The sequence below is a fragment of the Rhipicephalus microplus genome, chromosome 4, assembly GCF_043290135.1.
Source record: "Rhipicephalus microplus isolate Deutch F79 chromosome 4, USDA_Rmic, whole genome shotgun sequence".
Taxonomy (NCBI): Eukaryota; Metazoa; Arthropoda; class Arachnida; order Ixodida; family Ixodidae; genus Rhipicephalus; species Rhipicephalus microplus.
Genome location: NC_134703.1, coordinates 59,874,483 through 59,899,265, shown reverse-complemented (window position 1 = coordinate 59,899,265; position 24,783 = coordinate 59,874,483). Strand labels below are relative to the sequence as shown.

At 45.6% G+C, this 24,783-nt stretch overlaps 2 protein-coding genes across 6 annotated transcripts in view; both read left to right on the top strand.

The window, feature by feature from the left end:
• LOC119172031 (G patch domain-containing protein 4) overlaps positions 1-13,239 on the top strand; it is a 45,215-nt gene extending 31,976 nt beyond the window's left edge. For all 5 annotated transcript variants that reach the window (XM_075892838.1, XM_075892835.1, XM_075892837.1 and 2 more), the window contains one exon: positions 12,946-13,239. In XM_075892838.1, coding sequence (XP_075748953.1) covers positions 12,946-13,189 — 244 coding nt within the window. In that variant the 3' untranslated portion in view covers positions 13,190-13,239. The remainder of the gene's footprint in view (positions 1-12,945) is intronic.
• Positions 13,240-15,459: 2,220 nt separating this feature from the next.
• Positions 15,460-24,783, top strand: part of atos (atos homolog atossa) — a 111,503-nt gene continuing 102,179 nt past the window's right edge. The window contains exon 1 of the mRNA XM_037423000.2: positions 15,460-15,600. The gene's annotated coding sequence lies outside the window, so the exon portion shown is untranslated. The remainder of the gene's footprint in view (positions 15,601-24,783) is intronic.

The window sequence follows — 24,783 nt, the reverse complement described above, 5'->3', positions numbered from 1 at the left end:
GGGGCCCGGTCTAGAAGATAACCGCCAGGGGCATCCCAGTACGGTGGTCAACGCCTGGGCTTGCCTGTACACCACCGAGAACAGCGTACCGCCGACTGCCGCGAACAGACTTGGGACAGTGACGAACGTTGCTTCAGACCGACGTGGGGGTGAGGTGGGGCGACGCCCAGTCCAGGACGCACCTGAGGACTTCAACGCCGAGACGAGGCCTGGACACGGAGGGTCAGAACGAGCAGCCGGGGCGTGGCCCGAACTTGTCCTTGCGCTCTGCTCTCTGTGGTTAGCCGAGCTGTCCCCGTGGCTCGGGAGCTTTTCACGTGGTACGCGCACGAGCACGCGCATAGGCGAGCTCATAGTTTTACCGCTATCACCATCATGATGATTCCCGCGCACCCTGAAATACTAAATCGGCCCCGCACACCGATTTTCTACGTCAAAGCATGACGCACACTCTCCAGGGCAGCGTTTTTTTACCACATCTTCCCCCCAGTTCAAGAACAGCGAAACGGTGGGATAAGAAGGGTAGGCATGTTCATAGAGTAGACAACGTATTATCCGCGTCATGAGTTCTTTGTGTACACACACACACACACATACAAAATATATTTACACGGAAAAAGCAACTACTAATGGATCATCTCTAACATGGTCTGTCAAATGCAATTCTATGCGAAATCTCTCACTTAGTTAGACGTCTCTCGCCGTTTTTTGATTGGGCTTGGACGCCGATCGCTCGCATGACATGTCGTCTGTCCCGTTGACGTCTTCAACGTGAGTTGGCCCATGCCATCTCACGGCCTTCTGCCGCCGTAGCAGCAGGAGGGTAGCGGTCGCTTGGAAGCTCCGCCCTCGAGCAACAGCTCTCAGCCGCCGCGTTCGTCCCAGTAGCACACCTGGGTCGTGCCAGCCACCCGGAACGGTAGCAGGACCAGCTGCCCACAGCAAACGGGAACTCGTAACCACTCGGGACGGCAGCCGAAACAGCGGAACCTCGCCTGGTCCCTGGGCCAGTCACCCAGCCGGAGTCGAGGCCTCATTCACCGGTTGTCCAGCTGTCAGGAACGGCAGCCTGAACAGCTGCAGATCGCCTGGTTCCTGGGCCAGTCACCCAGCCGGAATCCAGGACAGTACAGAACTTCGAGGACGTCTCCTAGTTCCCCGGACCGGTCGTCCAGCCAAGAACTGTCTGTCCTTGCCCGCTTCGCTGCTTCGAACGCTGTCACGTGCTTCCCGGTGTTGAAGTGTTGAAGAATATAGGAATGCCTTTAGCTTGGTACCTTTGTTGTTGTTATGCATCTAGTTCGAAGTCCATTGTCGTGTCGCAGTTCAGTTCAGAATCGGTCGACCAGGGTTGTACTCTTCCTCCTTTTCTTCCACGTACTAGCGCAGAACCAGAGTTCTTTCTTCCTATGGGCTTCTGTGTACCGCGGTGGCTTCTCGATGTTCATATAGATAAAGCAGTATTCAATCGAAACATTTGGGTCCGAGCGCCAAGCTACGCAGTCCAAAGCACGCCACATCTTTCGGTTGTCTTGAAGTTGGTGTGCCTCCGCACGGTACGGAGTACCATGTTGTGGGCTCACAGCGTTCCTAGCTCTACTACTACTCTGGCAGTTCCGGCCCCTCTTGCTCGAATTATGATCATCTTCTGGTTCTATTTTAGGGTTTGTCATTGCCACTCGCTTTTCGTTGGGCTCCGAAGCAAGAGTCTCAGATACGCATGACGTGCCCTTTCTTTGGCCGAGAGGTTTCATCTGACGACTGCAGAAACAATGCTGCTCCATACTTCTGTCACCTTCAATGCCATCACGTATTTGCTTAACACATTCACTTGCAGATCGTGTACAAAGAGCTACATCATCATGTTCTCCGACATACGCTTTTTTGAGTGTGTCTGACAGACTTGTGTCAACATCATGGATAACTATCTCATCCTTGAGATTATTGACTTGGTCCTCTTCATTAACCTCCTTAAGCGCTACCCTATTTGCAATCTCTCGGATTTTCAAGATAGCTGTGCTGATCTCAGACAACAGCTTCTCTCCTTCCTGTCGCAAACGCACACGCTCATTGTCATTTTTGCACCTGTACCGCAGTTCGAAATCAATTCTCTTTTGTTCCTCATCAAGGTCTTCTTGCAACATTCGCTCCAAGTCGGCGCAAGACCACCCGACCTCCTCTCCAATACAAAGCAGTCTTTGCACGTTTACAGGCATCCTGTGTGCGACCAATTCTCGCCTGAAAGATGTTGAGTGCCGATCCTGGCAAGGCCCATGACCGTTCCGATCGCGTGCAATTTCTCTAAATCCATCGGTTCGTCCCGCCCGTCTGGCTCTCGGCAAGAAGGTAAGGCCGATCTATCCTGGCAGGCTCGCCAAAATTTGTGGGCAACTGTGGGCACAGGTTAGCCAGATGAGGACAGAGAACGTTCTAGGACAACGAGAGACTTTTATATACACGAAGACCGACAAAGGGATACACACAACATAAGCTCACACATATATACACGCGTTCATGGTCCTACGCGAAAGGGAGTTAATGTTCTTGTTCGTCCACTCACATTCTACTCTTGGGGCGTGAATGTTGTGCTTGACTTTGAGCTCTCTGGTAGTCAGGAGGCGGTGTGCCTTGTGCTTGTGGAGTTCGTACCGAGGCGGGGCCCGGTCTAGAAGATAACCGCCAGGGGCATCCCAGTACGGTGGTCAACGCCTGGGCTTGCCTGTACACCACCGAGAACAGCGTACCGCCGACTGCCACGAACAGACCTGGGACAGCGTCTCGCTCCGAGACCAGAACAGCAGCTGGCCGTGACGAACATTGTTCCAGACCAATGTGGGGGTGAGGTGGGCCGACGCCCAGTCCAGCACGCACCCGAGGACTTCAACGCCGAGACGAGGCCCGCACACGGAGGGTCAGATCGAGCAGCCGGGGCGTGGCCCGAACTTGTCCTTGCGCTCTGCTCTCTGTGGTTAGCCGAGCTGTCCCCGTGGCTCGGGAGCTTTTCACGTGGTACGCGCACGAGCACGCGCATAGGCGAGCTCATAGTTTTACCGCTATCACCATCATGATGATTCCCGCGCACCCTGAAATACTAAATCGGCCCCGCACACCGATTTTCTACGTCAAAGCATGACGCACACTCTCCAGGGCAGCGTTTTTTTACCACAAACATTAAATCTGAAAAATAGCGTGCAAACGGTAAGCGGTACGGGTAACGTATCTATCTGCGGACGAGCACTTCTATCCCGCTATCACGGTAAGCCCAGTATACTATAACTGTCTAATAACTTTTAATCTGTTGCATCATGTTTTTTTCACTGCACCTGGGGCATAGTCCACATTAGGCACCTATGTAGGTGGTGCATTAACTGATAATTGTGAAGCAGGCATGACACTACCCAGCACTGTTGAAGACACTGATTTCCACAAGCAAGAAGCCTGAGAAATTTCTCCTGCACGGTCGGGGCACTGACAGTTTGTCGGAGGCCGGCAGAGCATGGTCGAAGACGGACTTGTTTTAATGGGATTATAGTGTAATGACATTCATTGGGAGACACGGCTTAATCGAAATTTTGGGGATTGGCCAATCATCATGTGGGAGAAAGGTTTGCTTGGGGACAACAGCTGTGCACAACAATACCGAAGACACATTCTGGGCAGTTGTCATTCCATTTAATTTTACAATGTAAAATTAATTGTTATTTGCCTTAAAAGCTCATATTAAGGAGGCACCCAGGTGGATGCTTAATTTGCCATAGAATATGTTTTTTGATTGAGCTAGCACTGAAAGGGAAAGTACAAAAATTCAGAATCTCGCTTCAGAACAGATGTCCAACTTTTATCGAGGAGACTGGCCTTAGAATTGACGCAACGAATGATAATCTGACAAGTATCATTACGGAGTGTGCAGTGGAAGTTGAATGTATGGTAGTTTGACAGGACACTAGCAAGCTGTCCCAGGAAATGAAGAACCTCGTTAAGAACTGCCAAGGCATGAAAGCCTCACACACGAACAACAAAATAGAACTGGCAGAGCTTTCGAAGTTTCTTAAAAAGCATAAGGTATCCAATGTAAGATGATATAAAATAGAAAAAATTGAGCCTGCTTGAAAGAACGGAGGAAGCGTCGAAGCGATGATTAGAAAACTCGAATTTAATTTGCTACTCCTCGACTAGCTTCTACACTAGCTAAGGAGAGAAGGTGTTTGAGGTCCGGAACAGGTGCCCCTTGATGACTCGAGTGCTCGGTGACAGCGCAAAGGAAGAGCCGTAGTTCGGTGAAGAGATGCTTTATTGCAGCACTCGACGTCTGCCCGCGTCCAAGCTTGAACACCGCTTCCCATATCACATCCAAACACCCTCTTTTTAACCCTCGGTCAAACAAAGGGTCTCTGCACAAGCCCATCACACGTGGTGACTTGCATCACCACAACCAATTGCAGGAACACATTCATAACAAACATTGCATTGGTAAAGAGCACGTTACCCAAATGCAACATGCGAGGTAATAGGTTCTGCCCCACCGCAGTGGTCTAGTGGCGAAGGTACTCGGCAGCTGACCTGCAGGTCGCGGGATCGAATCCCGCCTGCGGGGGCTGCATTTCGGATGAAGGCGGAAACGTTGTAGGCCCGTGTGCTCAGATTTGGGTGAACATTGAAGAACCCCAAGTGGTCGGAATTTTCGGAGCCCTCCACTACGGCGTCTCTCATAATCATAAGGTGGTTTTGGGACGTTAAATCTTACATATTATCATGAGGTAATAGGTTCTCTGCCCAACGCCTGTTGTCACACTCTACCCCATGTCAACCCGTGTGTCGGCTGACTTCCTTTGGTAGCTGTTTTTTGAAGCCAGACACACTTGGACTCAATCTCGCTAAAATCTCTCTCGCTCAACTGGACTCACTCAGATTAGTGGCTCAATCTGAGTTTGAGTTAGTATTAATGAGTCCAGTCCCGTCTCGTTGACCTATGGCGACTTGTATCGACTGCCGCTGGGCATAGAGTTTCCTAATATACACTAGAGGGAACTGTCTGTGGAAACTGCAAAGCACGGCGCTTCATCGAGCATGGGAATGATAGGTAGTACACAGATTTGTCTAATCTTCGTATTTCTGGCCTGCCTTTGGCTCCGTGTGTGTTCGTGTGCCTTAGGGCTGTTTTCTCACTAAACAAAAATCAACAAATGATCAGCAGTTGCGCTACACCACCTTATTGTTTTATTAGGTTTATTATTTCGAATCGGGTCATAGAATTCAAAAGGCTTCGTTCTTTTTTTTCAAAACGAAACCAAAACCAGCAATAAACGAAGCCGCAAGTACGATTCGTTGCCCACAAGTACGAAGACTAGGAAAATTTGTGTACTACCTGTTATTCCCATGATTGCTGAATGATTGCAGTGCCAGAGTTCCCTCTAGTTAATTTTAGCAAACTCTATGCCGCTAGCACAGTTGAGCTAGACTGCACCTGCGCGTTCGCTTCTTGCAGCCTTCGCATCGGGTGTAGTACATGTCTCTTGCCGCTGCTTTGAAGGGGGTGCTGCGACCCTGACCTTTTTTCGCTGTTCCGTGCATCGCACGCAACGCCGGCACATGAGTTCGGGCGCGCATCTCTGCTCACTGCGTTGAAAAATAAGTTGCTTAATAATCGTTCAAGACACACAAATAGTTTATGGCATTGCTCATACCTGATGATGCTGGGCTTGGACATATATACTACCTCTGATGAGTGCATTTTGCTGGCAGTGTCACAAGCCCTGAAGTGCGCGCATGATCGTAGCCTCTTTGTGATAAAAAGCGCCATATCACACACTCCTTACAAGTCAGTTTAGGTACGCTGGATGCTTTCTTCCGTCACATTCTGTTTGATCCAAAAAAAAAAAAAAACATGGCCTTTTTTTCTCCTTTTTGTGCATTTGTTGCGATTTTCTAAACACATTCGGTGTGCTTGCTTTCGCGATAATAATTGGAAGCCTTTTTCTCTTTTTTAGGCTATTGCTGCACCGCCTCGCATTTTGAACGATGGTGTGACACTTAGGAGCGCAATCGTCCTATCAAAGTCTGGTATCGACCCGCGTGATGAGCCTCGCTGTTTACTGTTTGCGTGCAAACACTTATTGCTTTTTGCTCAGTGAAAGCATCTTGTGAAGTTGCAACATCCAGATCTGTTTCGTTGGTATCTGCTTTTAGCTTCCTTGATGTTTGACATAGGGCCAAAGGTCGTGAAGCAGGATCTTTGCGAGGCTTCTATGTACTTGAAATCAAGTAGGAAGGAAAAGAGTAGGTGCGGAGTCAGGAATAAGTTATCTGATGTGGCACATAGTATTCATCGTGCAAGTGTCTGCTGCATACGACTGTCGATGCAGACTTGTCGTTGATGATGGTTATCTCTTGCAATGTTCTTATGTCACTTGGCGCACAGCTCAGTACTGTTGGGGCATTGGTGAGAAGAAACACGGGGTGTTTTCCCCGAACGGGACTTGCAATACAGAACCACGGCGATCAAGCGGCCATGACGGAACACAGCAATACACCTTCACCCAGCTAATACATATCCATGTGTGTAATGCGCATACTGAAGGTTGTATGACTGCCTTCTTGAGCAGAGAAACCACTGTAGACTGAACACTAACAAAACACCGAATGAAATACAGCCATGGCAGGTAAATCCCAGAGTAAAGCAAGCCACACTAGATATAAAAGGAAATTGACAATAACCTGCTTGTAGCACTAAGCTACAACAGAATTCGTATAGATTTTTTAAGAAAAAAAGTTGCTTATATATACTTGCCGAAAAGTTGAAATGTCGTTTCCTATTTATAATCATGTTCTACGACCTCGAAGGATAGCGCAGAAATGATTTGCATTAAAGTTATAGTTCCGGGCCAAGCGGCTTGCGAGCGTAAGCAGCTGTGTACTTCGCATCATGGACGTGGCTTGCAGTACAAAGGCATGCAAAAGGGCTTGGGGTCTCCGGAATCAATATTTCTGGGTTGCGTTAACACCTTACACAATGCACACCGCCACTCTGTGCGTGCCGTCCGAAGGGGTTATTTAGCAGCAGTGCCCTTTTTTTTTACTTTCTTTCTCCTTGTACGCAGTTTTTTTTAACCATTAGATATACAACACACGTACGTGTTTCAAAGATTTGCCAGGCTGCAGACTACAGCTTTTATCCCTCAAAACCACTCCGATTGTTCTTGGAAAAATAAAGAAAAATAGAAAATAGCTAGCAAAGGGAAGGCGCACTCACTCGTCATTCTGTGAGCGACCTCTGTTAATTGGGACATCGTTGTCCAACGAGATCAAGGGCCAAAGGTAGTTGGTGCTCTCTGCCTGCAGAACAGGTGCAGCATTGTATATATTTCTCTCTGAACATTGTCAGTGCTTTATGCATCCTGAAGTATGCCTCTCATTAGCCGATTCTTCCGCATTTTTACTGAGTATCAGCTTGTGTTATCCACGAGCACATACATACCTACATTAAGCAAGAGCCGTCTGGTAACATGAGTTTTTTTTTTTTTTTTTTTTTTAAGTAGACGATTTTCCCTCTATCCCTGATTTATTTAATAATCCACCTCCCTGTCGTTACTGAGTTTCAGCTTGTGTTATCCACGAGCGCATACATGCATACCTACATTAAGCGAAAGCAGTCTATTAAGGTAAGTTTTTTTTTTAAGTAGACAATTTTTCCCCTATCCCCAATTTCTTTAATAATCCACCTCCACTTTTCGTCGAGAACCCCCTTTCCATGGTTTCAAATCGACAAACTCTCTCTTGTGCCGTGTGCGCGGTGCAGAAGATGCGAGGTCAGGGTCGCTGCGCCCCTACTACCGATGGGTGGGGAAGCATACTCAGAAACTCTCCCATTCTATTCGCGACGGGTGAGAAGGCCGTAAGGAAAGAAGTGGGCGCAGGTGCAGTCTAGTCCGGCCATGCCGCTGGGTACTTGCCGATGCTGTCCATAAAAGAGTTACATGATGGAAGCTGTACCATAGGGGCACAGCTCTGCACCTCGGAAGCTCGATATCCAAAGGAGGGCCGGTTGGTGGATGCCCGAACCGCTGCATTGAGGTGGTGTGCCTCATAGCTCTCATCTGCGGTAGAAATTGCGTTGGCACGGAAAGAGTCTCAGATATAAGAAATCTTGCAAGAAATACTTATCAACTTGGCACATCACTCAGGCCAGGATTGTTGCCTGGTGCCTCTGCAGGTGTACTATGCCTTAGCTGCATCGCGAAGGCAGTCAGTGGCCACCAGGCTTGATGGGTGCCAAGCGATTCGATGGTCTCAATCAACCAGTCAACATTGTCCTGAAGGCGACGAAGCTCCTGTACTACCTAAATAGCCAACAATGGTGAAGCGGCAAGCAAGAACTTGGAATTCAGCGAACCCAAATGGCCAAACTGTTGTGATAATTGCATGAGGGCACGGAAAAGCTCTGCATCAAATGAGGTAATCGATTAGCCAGAGATCACATTCGTAGAGTATGCTGTGGGCACAGCACTCACGATGGTGAGACCCACAGCCACAGAACCATGAACAGTGTTGCTTGGTGGCTAAAATAATGGTAGAGCCTTGGTTGTGAGATACTGGCCATGGGAACAGTGAGCGACGTCTCCAGGTGAGAAGAGCCAGTGTGCATTCTTGGTGTGAAGTAGCATATTCCAGTTGAGTCGTTCCCTGGAACTTGGCTAAAGTGGCCTGGACGCCGTCTGTCGGTGTTGGGATGGATACTTTTTGCGGTGGTTGATTTGCAGGCTCCGCCATCAAATATGCATGATGGCATTCCTCAGAAAGACTCGCTAGCTCAAGTTAGAAGCTCAGTTTCATCAATGCTTTTTGCAACTGCGTCATTGTAATGAGAATGGAAACAACACCTGATCACTGGGTCGATTGTTCTATTTTTAGCTGCATCGTCTTTCTCTTTTTTGCACTGACTGAATGCAAGGGCCTAAGCTCCATTGCCGCTCTTTGTCATTGCTATGTGAAATAATTACATTACAATTGTAACTCTTGAAGCTATTACTGAACTCTTTTTTAAAAAAACTGGATAATCGAATCGCGGCTGTGGCGGCTACATTTCCGATTGAGGCGGAAATGTTGTAGGTCCATGTGCTCAGATTTGGGTGCACGTTAAAGAACCTCAGGTGGTCGCAATTCCGAAGCCCTCCACTGTGGCGTTTCCCAATCATATGGTGGTTTTGGGACATTAAACCCCACAAATCAATCAATCGATTAAAAAACTGGATAAAGATGACCCTTGCATAATGTGTTGTCCGACGAGGGTTGTCGTCCGACGCAGATTCGGGCTTGTGACTTTATGTATCTAAGTTCAAGCTCTAACCATTATGCTATGTGCATGTGCCTGATTAGGTGGAATGGAATCCCTTCAAATATGCCCTGCTTGCAGTGCCAACTCATATGTTTGGTGCATTTTCCATAGTGATGATTGCGTTCTCAAATATTTTGGTTTTGCCACGTGGTTCGGCTGTTATGCACATTTTCATAATGTTTTGATATGTGTTGTTTTGGCTTCCTAAGACCACCATATGATTATGAGAGACGCCGTAGTGGGGGGCTCCGGAAATTGCGACCACCTGAAGTTCTTTAACGTGCACTAAAATCTGAGCACACGGGCAGCAAAACTCAACCTTCTACCCACTCCCTCTGTTCCCTTGAGCAGAGCTCTCCCAGCTGCCTAGTGGCATTTGCTACAGAAGGGAGTGGAAGGTTGGTTGCTTCTCGGTCTCCGTCTTGTCTTGTCGTGGCTGCTGCTGCTTGTCCAGGGATGGAGGCCAGCACATTTCGAATGTTACACCAACTCGACTTTATATACAGAAACTTATGTACATATTTTCAAGACTTCACCGTCGGAACCGTCGCATGTTGCCTCAGCAGGGCCGATAGTGCTGAGCACTCTTTGCTGCGACCAGAACCCCCGCGAGGACTCGGAAGCCAGGTTTTAATACCTCGGTTGCCCCTCCCGATTCTCCTCACGGCCAACCAAAACAATTTAGTCCGTTTATTGGACAGACAACACACTTGTTGCCGTCCCCTCCTCTCGCTCTCTTCTTCCCGCACTCGACTGCTCGGTCGGAAAGAGAGAGACGAAAGGACCGGCCTGCACACAACGTTCCGCGAACTGTGCGAACGCACACAATGGTGGCGCCGTTCAGCTGTGGGCCTCCTGCATTACCGCGAGATGACTACGTTGTCCAGCACGACAGCCGTCCCGCGGACTCTAATCCTGACGGATGGGTGGCTATGCACTGTTCTCACGTCACCCGCCGGCAATCCGCAGTCCGGGGACCATTTAGCTGGTTGCTAGAACCGGGGACTGACCGTGGTATTCTTGTCAGAAGGGGTGGGCTTACGCCGAGATTATCGTCTCCCGAAAAGCGGCTTTTTGGGAAGCGCGCCCTTTTGAGACCGAGAAGACTCGCTCCCGTGGCCTGCGACGCCAGACCTTACACGGGCCTACAGCATTTTCGCTTCCACCAAAAATTCAGCTGCTGCAGCGGGGACTTGATCCCGCAACCTGCGAGTCAGCAGACGAGTATCTTAGCCACTAGACCACTGCAATGGGGCATTTTCAGAATGCTGACAAGAGTATCCATCAGTTGCGGTTATGCTATTTGCACTGAGAAATATTAATGACGCCAATCAGGTTCTGCTGTATATTTTGTCTAAAATTTTAGTCAAACTATGTTAGTGAGAACTAGCAGAAAATGGTGTCAAGGAACCTTTAGGGGATATTATTATTTGTATTTGTAATATAAATGCGAAGAAAGTGAACGAAAAGATAGCTTGCCATTGACATGGACTGAACATGCAACCATAAAATAGCGTGTCCGATCCTCTACCTAAAGGCCAACTGCAACGAAATTTGGCACATCGCAAAAAGTCGTCATATAGGTAGTTTAGCTAGACGTAGTGCTGTCTGCCAAACGTCACCTTCGAAATACAAGCGCTTACCTTACAAATAAACTTGCAAACGACGATGTTTTTGAGACCGAAACTAGAAGGAACGATGCTATTACGACTGACCGGAAGTAACGTAAACAACAGAAAAATCGCCTGCTCCACGCTCCTCGAGCACACACATCGCGGACGCGCCCTTTAGTGTGTGTGTTTTTCCCATGTTAACTTAAGAAAGATGAGTGAACATGCCTCTTATCGAACGCTGGTGGGTTTGCAGTGCCTGACCCCCGTATTCAGAAACGCTGCTTGACTTGAACTTGACTTGCCGCCGACTTCAATGCAGCACGAACGCGTTTAGAACATGCTGTCTTTAGGCGGTGCCACAGCAGCACAAATGCACAGAGCGATTCAGCGGCAGGGAGGATTGCTCCCAAGGAGTGACACGGTGACGTTTTGTAGTAATCCTCATATCCGCCTCTGTCCGATTTGCCTGGGCTCACCGCTAGAGCTTCGCGTTCTCTGCTTGCCGGCAATTAAAGCACCAATTATATAATAAATACGGAACTGCGAAATTTTTTACTGTCGTTATCGTAACTTACCATATATATACCACCTATTTATGGCCGTTTCCGCCCAAGTAAAATTTCGTTGCAGTTGGCCTACAATCGAACACAGTGTGTCAATGTATTTTTTCGTAACAAAATATGTAAAATAGCACCTAAATAAGCTTGAAACTTGACAGCACTATAACATGAACCTACTTCTACAACTTTGCATTCTGGGAATTACCGTATTTAATCGTTTCTACCGCGCCCTCGATTGTAACGCGCACTCGGTTGTCACGGCGAAAAAAAAAAAGTAAGACATCGATTGCAACACGCACCCATTTTTCTCGTTGGCCCGCACGATCACACTACTCGGGAAAACGACTCCTTTCGGGAGCGTCTTCCGTTTAAATATGAGGTATGGGGGAAGCTTGTGCCTATCTGACGTGCAACGGAGCATTGCCGTCACTCTTGTTTTACTGTGGCCCGATGTCAGCATGAGAACTTGCTTCGCCCCCTTCTTCTCGGCGGTTGTGGTGCCAGGCATGTCGAAGTAAAGAGGCGTCTGATCGGCATTCCCGATTTGCCCAAGCAGGTAGCCGTTGTTGTGCCGCAAGTTTAGAAGGAACCTCTGAAAACTGTGAAGCTTTTCTTCGTACTCCTCCAGCAAGTTTTGGCGCATGCCCATTCGTTTCGGAGAGAAAAGCCTTTCCTCTTCATGAAGTTAGTTAGCCAGCACCTGATCGCTTTGAACTGGCTCCGCGTTAGCCCTTTTTCTAAAGCTAACTGCATAGCCCGCACTTAGAGCAGTTCTGTCGTCACGGGCCGCTGTGCCGTTCGCTGCTCAAGCACATACTCGCGGAGCAGCTCTTCAATTTGCGGAAACCGACCCTGCTGTGGTCCACTGAAGCCTTTGCATGAATCTTTGACAATCTTCTGCTTTTGTTTCCGCCAATCCCACACGCACGTTTCGGGAACTCCGAACGACCGCGGTGCGGCCCGATTTCCGTCTGTTCCGGCACATGCGATGACTTTTCTTTTAAAAGCGGCATCGTGGTGCACTTGTCGAGTTTCTGGAGTCGGCCCTTTCATGCCGTCGATGCTAATGAACTACAAGATGACGAACTCCTCAGCACACGTACGAAGTGCCGCACATAGGAAACACATTGGCAGAAATGGCCGACACGCCATGCCGAAGCACGTAGGGGGCGGCCATTTGGGAAATGCGGATGGCAATAGAACGACCGTATTCATTTTTTTTTTCGCACTCTATTTTAACGCGCATGCGATTTATGAACTCGCTTAACCGGAAAAAAGGTGTGCGTTAGATTCGAGTAATTACGGTAGTACAGCTGCAAAAAGATCTTTGTACAGCAAAAGAACTTGTCGCTGCATACCAGTTCGTTGTGTGCTGGCTTGGCAGTAGTGCTTGCAGTTGTTGTTTCATCGTGTTAATATCCTTTTTCTATATTACTTGCAGAGCTGCAAGGCACGGTCATAAAATGAGTGGAAAACTGAAACGTGTGCAAGAACAAGAAGATGGCCTGTGTGAAACGATAAGTGCCAAGAATGAGCCATTAAGAAAAAGACTTGCAGTACAGAAGAACAGAGGCCAAGTTTCCCAACCGGATGACACTTCAAGCGATATGCCAGTTGCTCTGCATCAGGAACCAGATCGCCCAAAAAAGAAGTCTCACAAACGTGAAAGAAGGAAAAGAAGATGAAATAATGATGTAGGCTGAAGTTTAATATAAAAAAATACTTTTGTACAGTTTTACTGCCATCACCTATTACATGCCATACATTTGCAAGATGCATGCCTTTTTGTGTGACTGCACTGTTTTCTTTCATTTTTAATTTAGTAAAGGTTTTGCATGGAAGCAGCCCAGGATGCCAGTAGGAAGAAGTTTTCCAACTTGGACAATTCCTTATCTTTCTGGGTTGCCCCTGGTGACAAGATAATAATGAAACACCTAGATTTCTTGGATCAGCCTCCTATAATAATAAATGGGTTTTCATTCATTTATTATTGTAGGAAGCTGGACTTGCACTGCCAAAGCAAAGGCATCTGTGCTAAGTGTTGGTGCTCTCGTGCAGTAAAGTTCTGTGGTACATTCATCACCAAGAACTCACTATTACAGCCTTCTGTGGTGCAACTGCAATGCACCTATAGTAATATGCTACACACACAAACCAGTAACTTTGTCCCCTGTGAAATAGAAAATACTATACTTGAATAATCTCACTGCGGCAATTCTGCTACATTGAGCACATGATTCTTTTGAAAGGCAATGAGCTTTCTGTAACGAGGAAGCTATTCATCTATGTTGATGATAATCGTCATTGGCTTCCGCTCAATTTTTTTTTCTTTTTGGCATTGTATACTGCTACTTCTGTACAGGTGGGCATAGTAAACACTAGCAAACAGGTTACATAATGCGAAAGTATTATAGCATTTGTAAGTTGTATCTTTGAATTATCATTCTTATAGAAAGAATACGGTACGAAAAACTTTAATAATCTGGAGAAGTGCCACCTCCTTGGGTGACATCGCAGGCCGCTCCCACATGAAAACAGTTGGAGGATGTGATGAAGCTCATCGAGTTTCAAATAGTCAACAATCCAACCAGAGATGTCTTGGCTATTCTGTGTTTAGGTGAGGAATTATAGAAAGCTCTACGATATGAAGTATGCTGATGGTAAACACAGCTTATTTGGCATTGTGTCGGTGCTTAACAAACATGGAACTTTGTACATAATTATCAGTGCTCGCTTTGCATGTACTACTGTGAAGTACATTCGTACTACAGCTTTGCAGTATCCTTCAATTAGTAGCTCATGGGCTATAGTTGCAGGTCATTATTATTTCTTGAGAAATAGTTGACAATTTGTCATTCTATATCTCGACATTTGTTTTGTGAGCTTTATCTTGTGCAGGACTGTACCACTAATAGGAAAATCACATGAGAAATGTGCCGTGATAATGTTTGGTATGCGTTTGAAGCTGCTTTTCAAGCCCACTAAGAAAATGCGTACTTAATAATTAAAGTGTATATTTTCATACTTATTCTTTATTTTTCTTTGTATTATTTCTATTATTTGGTTGGTTGTGGTTCACATTCTGGCCAGCTGATAGCATACTACGTGAAGATGAGAAAGCAAAGGTATGTGAAGAGAAAATGTCGAAACGGCATGGCATTGTGACACATCGTTCGCAGCAGCGGAGTAAAGAGTGTGGCATCAGGTGCTTCAGGGGTCACGCTTGCATCGCCGTGGTTAATGCGTCCGTCTCTCTACGCTGGATGGATGGCTTGGGTGACTTCATGACTGGTTAATTTAACTGGACCATTAAGCTACCACGCCATCCAGTGGCCTTTCACGCTGCAGTACACGTAGCAGCTATATCAGCAGATTAGACGGTGCACTCTTGTCGCTCGCTGCCACGACTGATGGTGGCACGCTTTGAGCCACGAGTGCTCATCGCAATATCTCGTGATGCGAAGTGTGCATTCTTCGTCACGCGCGAGAGTTTGCAAGCAAAAGAGAAAAGAAAACAAAAGTCGCGGTCCTTGAAGCGGATGCTGCGTTTCGGAAGTTTATTAGAAATGACGCTACGTGAAGCAGGTGGTAAACGTCGAAAGTTGTTTTAGCGAAACATTTCATTCGACCTTCCAAGAGGCGCACGAATGCCGCCAGGCGTGGTAGGACGAAGAAGCATCGTGCCACTTAATTATTGTGTACATATGTTTTATGGACGCCGATGTCTACCTTTCGACTTCCAACGCAGCCGCGGCGTGGCTTCGCGTGGAGGAAAAACAGCTGATTGCCCAAGTACACGTGACCTCACGGACGACGCTGTTGCTACGCGTTTCGTGAGTGGTCGAGCCTAGAGGCCCACGATTGGTTGGCACGGTGCCAGTCACGTGGACATGCGACCTCTAGCGTGCGAGTTTGATCAGCTGTCTGCTGCCTCAGTTGTGTTGCAGAAGACAGTGCAGGAAGTGGCTTGTTTTGGGCTGACATGTCAGGTGCTCGCAAGTTTCGTTCCTGCGTGGACGGTGCTTGCACGACGGGAATCGCCTGACGGACTTTTGGGACTGTGATGGTTGCTGGAAATCCCTGCGAGTGCCTTGAGGTGAGCACGGTGCGAGCGAAAATCGCGGACCAAGCGCTGTACGCGTAAGCCTAAACCAGCCATCAACGTCTGCTACACAGGTAGTTTATTGTTAACGTCGAAGTGAGTTACGCGTGAGTGTCATGGTGAGAGGTGAATCTCAGGTAATCACGATGAGCGATTTTGCATTTGCGACCTTTGCACGGCTTCGTCATTGCCGCTATGCGATCGCTTCGGTCGTTGTTTTGCGTTTGACCTCTGACGCGTCAACTTAGGATTATATACATTGCTCTGTCGCGCATAGAAGATCATCCCCTCCAGTGCATCCGCTTACGAAATCTAAACCAACAAGTGTGGATGCCTGTTTCTGTTTTCGTTAAAAACAGAAACCCACCTGCTATCGCGTCGACTACTGCGAGTCGCTGACTCGTCAAGTGTTCGGCTTACGACGCCAAAAGAGCAAACAAAAATGCCGTGCGATGCACAACAATAGATGCATATGGTGTGTGTGCAGTGGCATTCGCTGCGTTGCGTGCCGATGTTTTGTAGCTGCTGTGCTTTTCTCCCATTCTTAGTCCGCCTCTTTGTCTCCACAGCCGCATTGCGGCGTCTGAGTAAACGCTACCGAAATCATAACCTTGCCTAGCGTTTGTAAACGTGTCCGCGCACGTTGTAGTGAAGGCTGAGGCTGCTCCTCAATGCGTGCTGTTGCAACGAGTTAGCGTTCGAGCCGTCCCCTGGTTCGTGGTCACGGATGCTGGACGTTGTTCCGTTCCGCGGGTCGTCTTTGTGACGCAAGCAGCGTGCACTAAAAAAGGCTGGGTCGCTTCTCTCGCGAGCACTCCTCCCTTGATGAGGTCACTGCGTTGTCCGTGCAATCCCCTGCCTGCTCTAGTGTCTCAGCACGGTGCGTACAGTCGACCCGTGCTCACGACCCTGTTTTTTTTGTTTTTTTTTTTGCGTGGCGGCAGCTGTTCTTTTTAAGCTCCTCCTCAACAACAGGTTTGGTTTCGGTTATTTGCATGCGAGGCGTTGCTCTCCGCAGCGCTTGTTTCGGGGCCTCCGTGCTTAAAAAACTCACATTCGGTTGCCATAGCGGACTTTTGTGTGAATTCTGTGCATGCAGTTCGGGAGGCATTGCTCGCCCTTGGTTTTCGTTACCACACGCTTATTGTATAGGGACGATTGTTTGATGTGTGTGACGCATTCTAGGCAATTATCAAGCCCTATTGAGGTATCTGCATCTCTACAGGTGCGATTACGACATTTAAGTTCCTATGATAAATGCCTTTGTTTTTCCCGTGTAATGTCGTATACACGCAGCCAATATTCGCTCTCAAAGTGCCCATGATCAAATGCGATTCCTTTGTGCCATTTCACATCTCGTCCGGTTTTTTGATCCCAGTTGCTTTTCTCGCGTGTCACTTCACATTATCACTCAGCTTTAGTTTGAATGAGTGTTATTGTATCGTTTAAACCCGGGTGAGATGCTTTAAAATGCATAAATTCGAGTAGTTTGTAATGGTGTGCAATGTTGTAAACGTTACAAAGGCGTCTAGATATGGATTTATACATGTATACAACTGTACATGCTATCTTCACAGCTTGAATAAGCCTTGTTTAAATTTTCCCTGTTCTGACCGCAGTAGAGCGTAGCACTTTTACAGGTCATACTTGATTCTACCACTTGCTGCCTCTTTTGAGCACACATCCTGTTGTAACGATTTATTCCATTCGTTAGGATATTATATGGTATACTTATTTCCAGCATCAAATGTTTACTGTAACTGCATCTGAGTTTGTTTTGCTTGTTTACTTTTCTTTACCAATAAAACTTCATGCAGGTACAGGACTGCCATGAGACTCATTCATTTTTTTTTATTCTTTAACCATTGTTAGAGCAATAAATTTGTAGCCTCCAAGCTACACGATACATTTGGTGTCAGATGTTCAATTTACTTCCTCACAGTTCAGTGGTTGCTCCTTGTTGCAGAACCACCATGTCCATGAAGCATTAGTAAAGCATCTTATTTGTTTGAGTGACAGTTCTTGGTGCACTGGTCAAATGAGTAATATCTGTCACATTTCTTCAACTTGTCTCTTGCCTTACACGCTCTTTATCATCACGAGTCCGTACCAACTTTCCACTGTAACGCAGGAATATCTAGTTTGTGGTCACATTAACAGGCCATGGCGTCACATGGCCCACCAGGTTTTAGAGCAGCTATAAATGCCTATCTGAAATGTGCACCTATAGCGCTTAATTGTTACCCTCACTTTGCTGTTTCATTTATGGTTATGTCCAAGTACATTGAATTGAGTACTCATTGCCTTTGTCTCATGTCTCGGACAAATTCAGAAAATTCATCTCTATTGTTGTTCTTGTCAAACATTTATGCAATCTCAGCCCCCTTTGTCATTGCAGGGCTTGCTTATTGTAATGGGGAAATATCAGTAAATTATCACATGGGCATCTTGGCTCTTTATGGTTTCATAATTACCTATATGCACTATAAATATTCAAGTACTATCTTGTCCGGTTATTGACAGTGTCTGGGACATGCATTTCCTGTGCCTGCAGGTTTGTTTGGGCACATGATGAAGTCACTGCTGTAGCTGAGATGGGCTCACAGGTTCGATTCCTTGTAGTGTACTTGCTTCCTATCATCATCGAGGACAAGGCACTTATACAAGCTAAGAACTACACATGTCAAATTAATCCACCTCTCTTGAACAGTGGCGTTTCTCCTAGCCCAGCAAGCATCCAGTTTGGTGGGTTTAAGACAATAATGCAATATAATTAAAGCTCTCTGCTTTGGAGGGCCCTGGCTCGATTTCAAGCACATAAAATTCTTTAACCCTTTGTATCCCAGGGGCCACGTTTGCGTCAAGTTTTGTTTCAATTCTTTTCGGCACCGAAATTTCACTAATGCACTTCTGATCTCTAGCTGCCACAAATGTGGATGTCCAAGCTTTCACTTACACTTGAATGGTGGCACAATCGGTACTACACTTGAATGCTGGTTTCATTGTGCGGACAGCAGAGATGTGCGGCCAGCATAGGCGAGCACCTGGCTTTTTCATGCTTCTTTTGCTTATTACTGTTATAATTACTTTTTTTTACTTTTATATTCGTATTACTTTATATTATTTTTAATGATTTATGATACTTTTACTGGTTAAAAATAGCTCAATTCTTTTCTGTGAAGCTTACTTAACAACCCTAGTGTGTGGTATTTGGGTATAATTGATAATGCACAGAATTGTGTACAGTTTAAGCTTGCATACATGTTTGTGGCACCCGAAACTAAGAAGTCTGGTTTTTCGGGTATTCCAAGAAGTGTGCAGTTCTGTTTTATTCATTATTATTATTATTATATTCACTCACTTTAAAGTAAGTTTTAGAGCACCTCAAGGCCTTAAAAATGTATTTAATTATGGGAACAAGAGTTCCAAGATTAGCAAATTCAAGACACTCTCTGTCAAAATGAATATCAATGTCGAAGCGAAGATGAAAATTTGGAAGACTTGGGTTGCATAGAAGAGTATATTTAGCCAGAGACAGCCATGCGTGGATGGTGAAAGCTCTAGAGGCAGTGAGGATGACAATGTTGAACTTGCATGTTGTCTGATGAATAAAAAAAATAACAGTGGCACTGGGTTAAGAATGATCTGAACATAATAGAACAATGAGAAACGATAACAAAAATCAACTGTGTTCAAACTTTTCATGCCTCATGGAAACTCTGAACAGTTCAGTTTATTATTGTCCAATTGTCAACTCCCTATTTCTGGCTGCGACAAACATGGCAGTAATAAAATTCTTATAAAAGGTGCAAGTATTGATGTAAGTTTTATTCCAAGTACGACATTGAACGAAAACTGGCTGGAAATATCTTTTTTGGTAGTGTTCACTGTGCAGACTGTATGTGGGAAACAAAGGATTTATGAACAGTTAAATCTAGGTGCACTGTTTTTCTTTAATTTTGGAGGCTGAATGTCACCAGTGTATGTATCGTACAGTAAAGGCAGTCAACATACCTCGTAGAGTGTTTCAAGGAAGCTGTGTATCTGTAGCAACAGGACATGATTACAGCACAAATACAATGATTTGCAAGTACAGACAGTCAATATCTGCTGTGTGTACCATGATACACACTTCATTACCTCATCACATGCATATTATGGTTTTTTTTTTCATTTTTTTAGTGGGGAAGTGAGTTAGAGCACATACAGTTAACTAGCCGATGTGCGTAAAACACAATAGTGAGCTTTAACTGCCAAGTAAGATGCAAATTAAATTTGATCAAAAAACAGATTACTTTTGAACATTTTACCAGGGTTTTTGAAAGAAGAAAAGAAAACCTTGAAGAGTTCTTAGGAAGAACCCTACACTGGTGTTGACATTTTTCTATTTTTGCATCTGCATTTTGAAGTGTGCCAGATGATTTGTGGTAGCTGGCCATCACAACACCAGATGCATTGTCGGTTCGTTATACATCACGTGTGCTGTCAGGTAGAATTCCAAAACTGCAATTTGCAGTCGGTTTGGTACTATGATTGTAGGCAGATTTTTAGGGTTTTATTGCTTGATGCATTTTAAATGAATTCCCAACAGCAGTTACTTGCTAAGCTACCCAAGTAAATGCACAATAAATGTTGATGTTGCATGGCGATTCTATTGAAATTGGAGCCAGGGGTTCGCATGTCCCTAGTAATACAGTGATCTCTCACTCTCTTGCTCAGAGTAAGGTAGCTACAAAAATATCATTGCTTGCTTGGCTAGACATTTTTGTCCTTGGCGTCACAACTCCAGCCACACTATAGAACAGTGAAGCAGATATCTATATCCTTTTTTTTTTTTTTAATGCATTTCCATATGGCAGCATCTAGAAGCTATTAATGTAGCACTTGAGGTCATAAAACATCTTTAAATGTTTCATGAAGGCCATGCTCGGATGATAATGAAAAAAGAAACTCGCTCCCTTTCATTCTTTTTGCTCACATATGTCGGAACAAAATGGTGTGCTGCGAGAACATAAATGTTTCCTTTTTTTCACACATGGGCTGTGCTCATAAAAAACAAACTTGCACAGTGGCCTGGCAGCTTTTGGAAGCTTTTGTTGTCATTTGAAGTTTCAATTGCGTTACTAACCGCTGGTGCAAATTTGAAAGAAAAAAAAAAGATTGCTCATAACTTTTAACTTGTCTGGCGCGCTTGTGGAGGCTATGAATTTACAAAAGCAAAATGAGCTGTGCGTCGAAAAAGCAGTCTGGCAGAATCCAACCTGCAGTGAATGTTGATGTCAATATGGCTAACGTTGAAGCAGTGTTGTAACACACCGAACTGCCACCCCCGAATACTTGTGTGAGCCGTGCACTGCAGCCTAAAGCATAGGCGTGCCAAAGGAGGGGGAGGGGGGACAGAGAGTGGCCTCCTCCCCCAATTATCTTAGAAAGGGGGGGTTAGCCTTATCAATTAACAGAATAGGGAAGTGAGTGCAAACTAGTGGTGTGTCTTGTAGAAATGGCGCTTAATTGTGCAGCCCAATGGAGAGAGCATGGCGCAGTGTACCGCGGCCACTGGATAAAAAAAAACCTTGTTTTTTATCCAGCGGGTAATGATGCTACATACGTAATATATTACGGAGAGTGGACGAAATTTAATCCTACACGCCGTCAGCAAACTGTTGACAATCGAAGTTGTGTAAAAACATGGAAGGAATAAAGGAGACGATTTTCATGTATTCCTTCAAATTTTGTAAAGCATACATTCAACATTGCATCGGCCGAAAGTGAAGGCGCGGGAGCTCGGAGGGAGTTCAGAATTTTTACCAATGACGCCAAACCGCAAACTCCCTTGCCTTTTGCTGAAGTTCTATATGCTATGTTTCTGCAAAAGATTCACTTGGCCATACATGGGCACACATACCAAATGCCTGTGTGTGCGGATGCTGTACTTTTCCTGTGAACGATGCGTTGAAAACGAAGGCAGACGAAAATAAATCTCATAACGAAGTTCTATACCTACGAAATACACTCCGCGAGACAGAGAAGGCACTTCGTTTACACCCGCCAGAGTATGGGTGTTCGGGGCGTTTCAGTCCCTCTCTCCTGAAGTGAGATCGCTTGCGCATCGTGATCGATTCGTGAATATGAAACTTCTTGCCACCAAGGCCTCTTCTTCCGGTTGGCGCCGGTTTCTTAGGGAATCGTGATGACGTCACTGTTTTAATGTACGACAGCTGCGCGAGATGGTGGCAGCAGCGACCCATCCATTCCATTATACTCCTCAAAGGAAAAGCGCCATATCCTGGCGTCTGCCATCTCTGCCCCGGCAAGCGTATTTTTATGTGAAGCCTACGCATGTCAGCAGACCCGCATTTTCCGTATGACGTCACACCCGCATTGACTGTAACTAAACTTGTACGGTTTGGGAAAACGCGCGCCTTGACCATATTCTTCAACATGCTGTCTGCAGGATTTGCACGTACGACCAGTTGTTGCTGTAGTGGACCTGTGATTCCTTTTTATATTAGAAATGGCATGGCAGGTTTTCCTTTCTTTTGAACCGTGGCACCAAGTCAAAGAAAATAAATAAATACAATTCAAGGTAGGGGCTGCCAAGAAGGAAAATGGTGTAGACGGACACAGCATTCGTATAGGCGATGTCGACGCTTTATTCTAATAAGAAAAAAAATGGCCTTGAAGCAAAGTAAATAGTAAACTTGGACCGTAAAGGGAAAAATACATTTCTCTAATATATATATATATATATATATATATTGAGATCTAGCCTAGCAGCCAAAGATGCCAAGGAAAGTATAGGGGAAGTTATTGGACCGAATTGTGATGTAAATATGAAGAAAGAAAAGAAGTGGGTGAAAAGATAACTTGCCGTGGGCAGGAACCGAACCTGCGTTATTAGAAGGTCGCAGGTTCGATTCCTGCCCACGGCAAGTTATCTTTTCACCCACTTTTCTTTCTTCATATTTACATTACAATTCGGTCTAATAACTTCCTTTATACTTTCCTTGGCGTCTTTGGCTATTATATCTCATAAATATTGTGTAAAAACACGGAAACGCAAGCTCTTAAGTATACAGTTCTTTCACACATATATATATATAAATCTTGATGAAGGCCAGACTCTAAGCCGAAACGTCGAAATAAACCACGTTGTGACCGCTCACGGAGGATCTACTGGACTATATATATATATATATATATATATATATATGTATATATATATATATATATATATATATATATATATATATATATATATATATATATATATATATATATATATATATATATATATATATATATATACTTTTTTGAGTAAGCCAGAACGCCTGACCGTATGATTCAATTGCGATAAACCTAGTTCGTGTATTTTTACAGCGCTTTTACAGTTTACAAAAAGGCGTTAGTTTAATTGCATGCAAAACCGTCGATGGAGATGTGTATGCTAGGGGAGACGACGCGTACCGCATCAAGCTTTGTTCTGTAGTTGTAGTCAGACTTGGAAGCACTTAAATTCAGTAAGTGAGTCAAAAATCTTTATTTGGCCTTGAGAATGCCCCCGTCAAGGGATACCGTCTGCGGGCCGCACCCACGATGGCGCCAGGAGGTTCAGGATCTCGGCGACTTCGAGGGCTCTCGGGACAACTGTAAGCGGCTGCTGGTCCTTTGCGGAGCTGGTGAAGAGTCGGGGCCAGTCTTCCTCCGTTGGGGGAGACCATGAGTCCTCGCGGAGGTCGTGACACTGCCACAACGTGTGCTGAAGTGTGCACCTTGGATGTCCACGGCGCGGATGGGTCAATTCCTTGTGTGAATTTTGAACATATAAACGGAGATGGATACGTGTACGTCTGCAACATTCACGGGGTATGATTGCGTGCGGTCTGCTGAAGTGTGAGCCTAGAAGCGGAAAGTTCCGATGCCCCAGTTAATAGACCTTACAGGATTGATTGATTGATTTGTGGGGTTTTAACGTCCCAAAACCACCATATGATTATGAGAGACGCCGTAGTGGAGGGCTCCGGAAATTTCGACCACCTGGGGTTCTTTAACGTGCACCCAAATCTGAGCACACGGGCCTACAACATTTCCACCTCCATCGGAAATGCAGCCGCCGCAGCCGGGAATCGAACCCGCGACCTGCGGGTCAGCAGCCGAGTACCTTAGCCACTAGACCACCGCGGCAGGGCAGACCTTACAGGAGTGCTTAAATCACTTTTTTTTCTGTTATCACTTATTTTATGAGTTATTTTTGTGTTTTGGTAGTTTAGTAATATAGTTACGCGTTAATTTGATAAATTACTTTTGACTGAAATATAATATTCACGCTTCCTCCCTGGCTAAAAGAAAGTAGAATAATAAATTATGACTAAAATAAGCAAAGAAAACTAACCAAGACAGTCTGAGTATCGCATGCGTGGCACCGAGGCCGCGGCCGACAGAAAGCATTCAATAACGTTTCTGCTACAGCACTACATTCGAAATTCCGCACAAAAGGGGTCGCTCGTCGACTTCTTCACTTTTACAAATGAACAGTAGTGTAATGTCGCTACTTCAGACCTGCTGTAACTTGTAGCATAAGATTTGCATTTTAAAGTAATACATGAGATTAGTTAGCACTATAATTGATTACTTTTTGGAAGTAATTTTGCCAACTCTGGTGGTAACTGACCCTTCTCACTTCGACATTGCCACTGTGAGTTGTCCGTGGCTCGACTAGCACTTTAAGGGACCCACAACTGGTCAGAACGAGTGAACTAGATTCCGGTGGAAAGGAAAAGTGCGTGAATTATGGTGACAGGTGAGAGCATACTTTTCGCGATCTGAGTAGGCTTTATATTTTCAAATCTCGTTTAAAGGTAACCAAAACTGGCATGTCGCGCCCCTAGCGCAAGAGCCATGAACCACATATATGATGTCCTAATAACTTAGCCGTGATTATTTAAAGGGCACCAGAATAAGGGCTTAAATTTTGAATGTGTAGGTTATTGTTAGTTTTCGTTTGTTTCTGTGTGCCTTACAAGGTAAAAAGAAGTAGGGAATGAAAATCGGCGCTGCTTTCATGGCCTCTGCGGGGGAAACAAGTGCAGCTGCGCATGCGCGCGGCGTTTCTGGGGTAGCTCGATTCCTGTCGCGTCGAGCGCGTTGGAATTAACACGCGAGCTTGTGAATGTGATT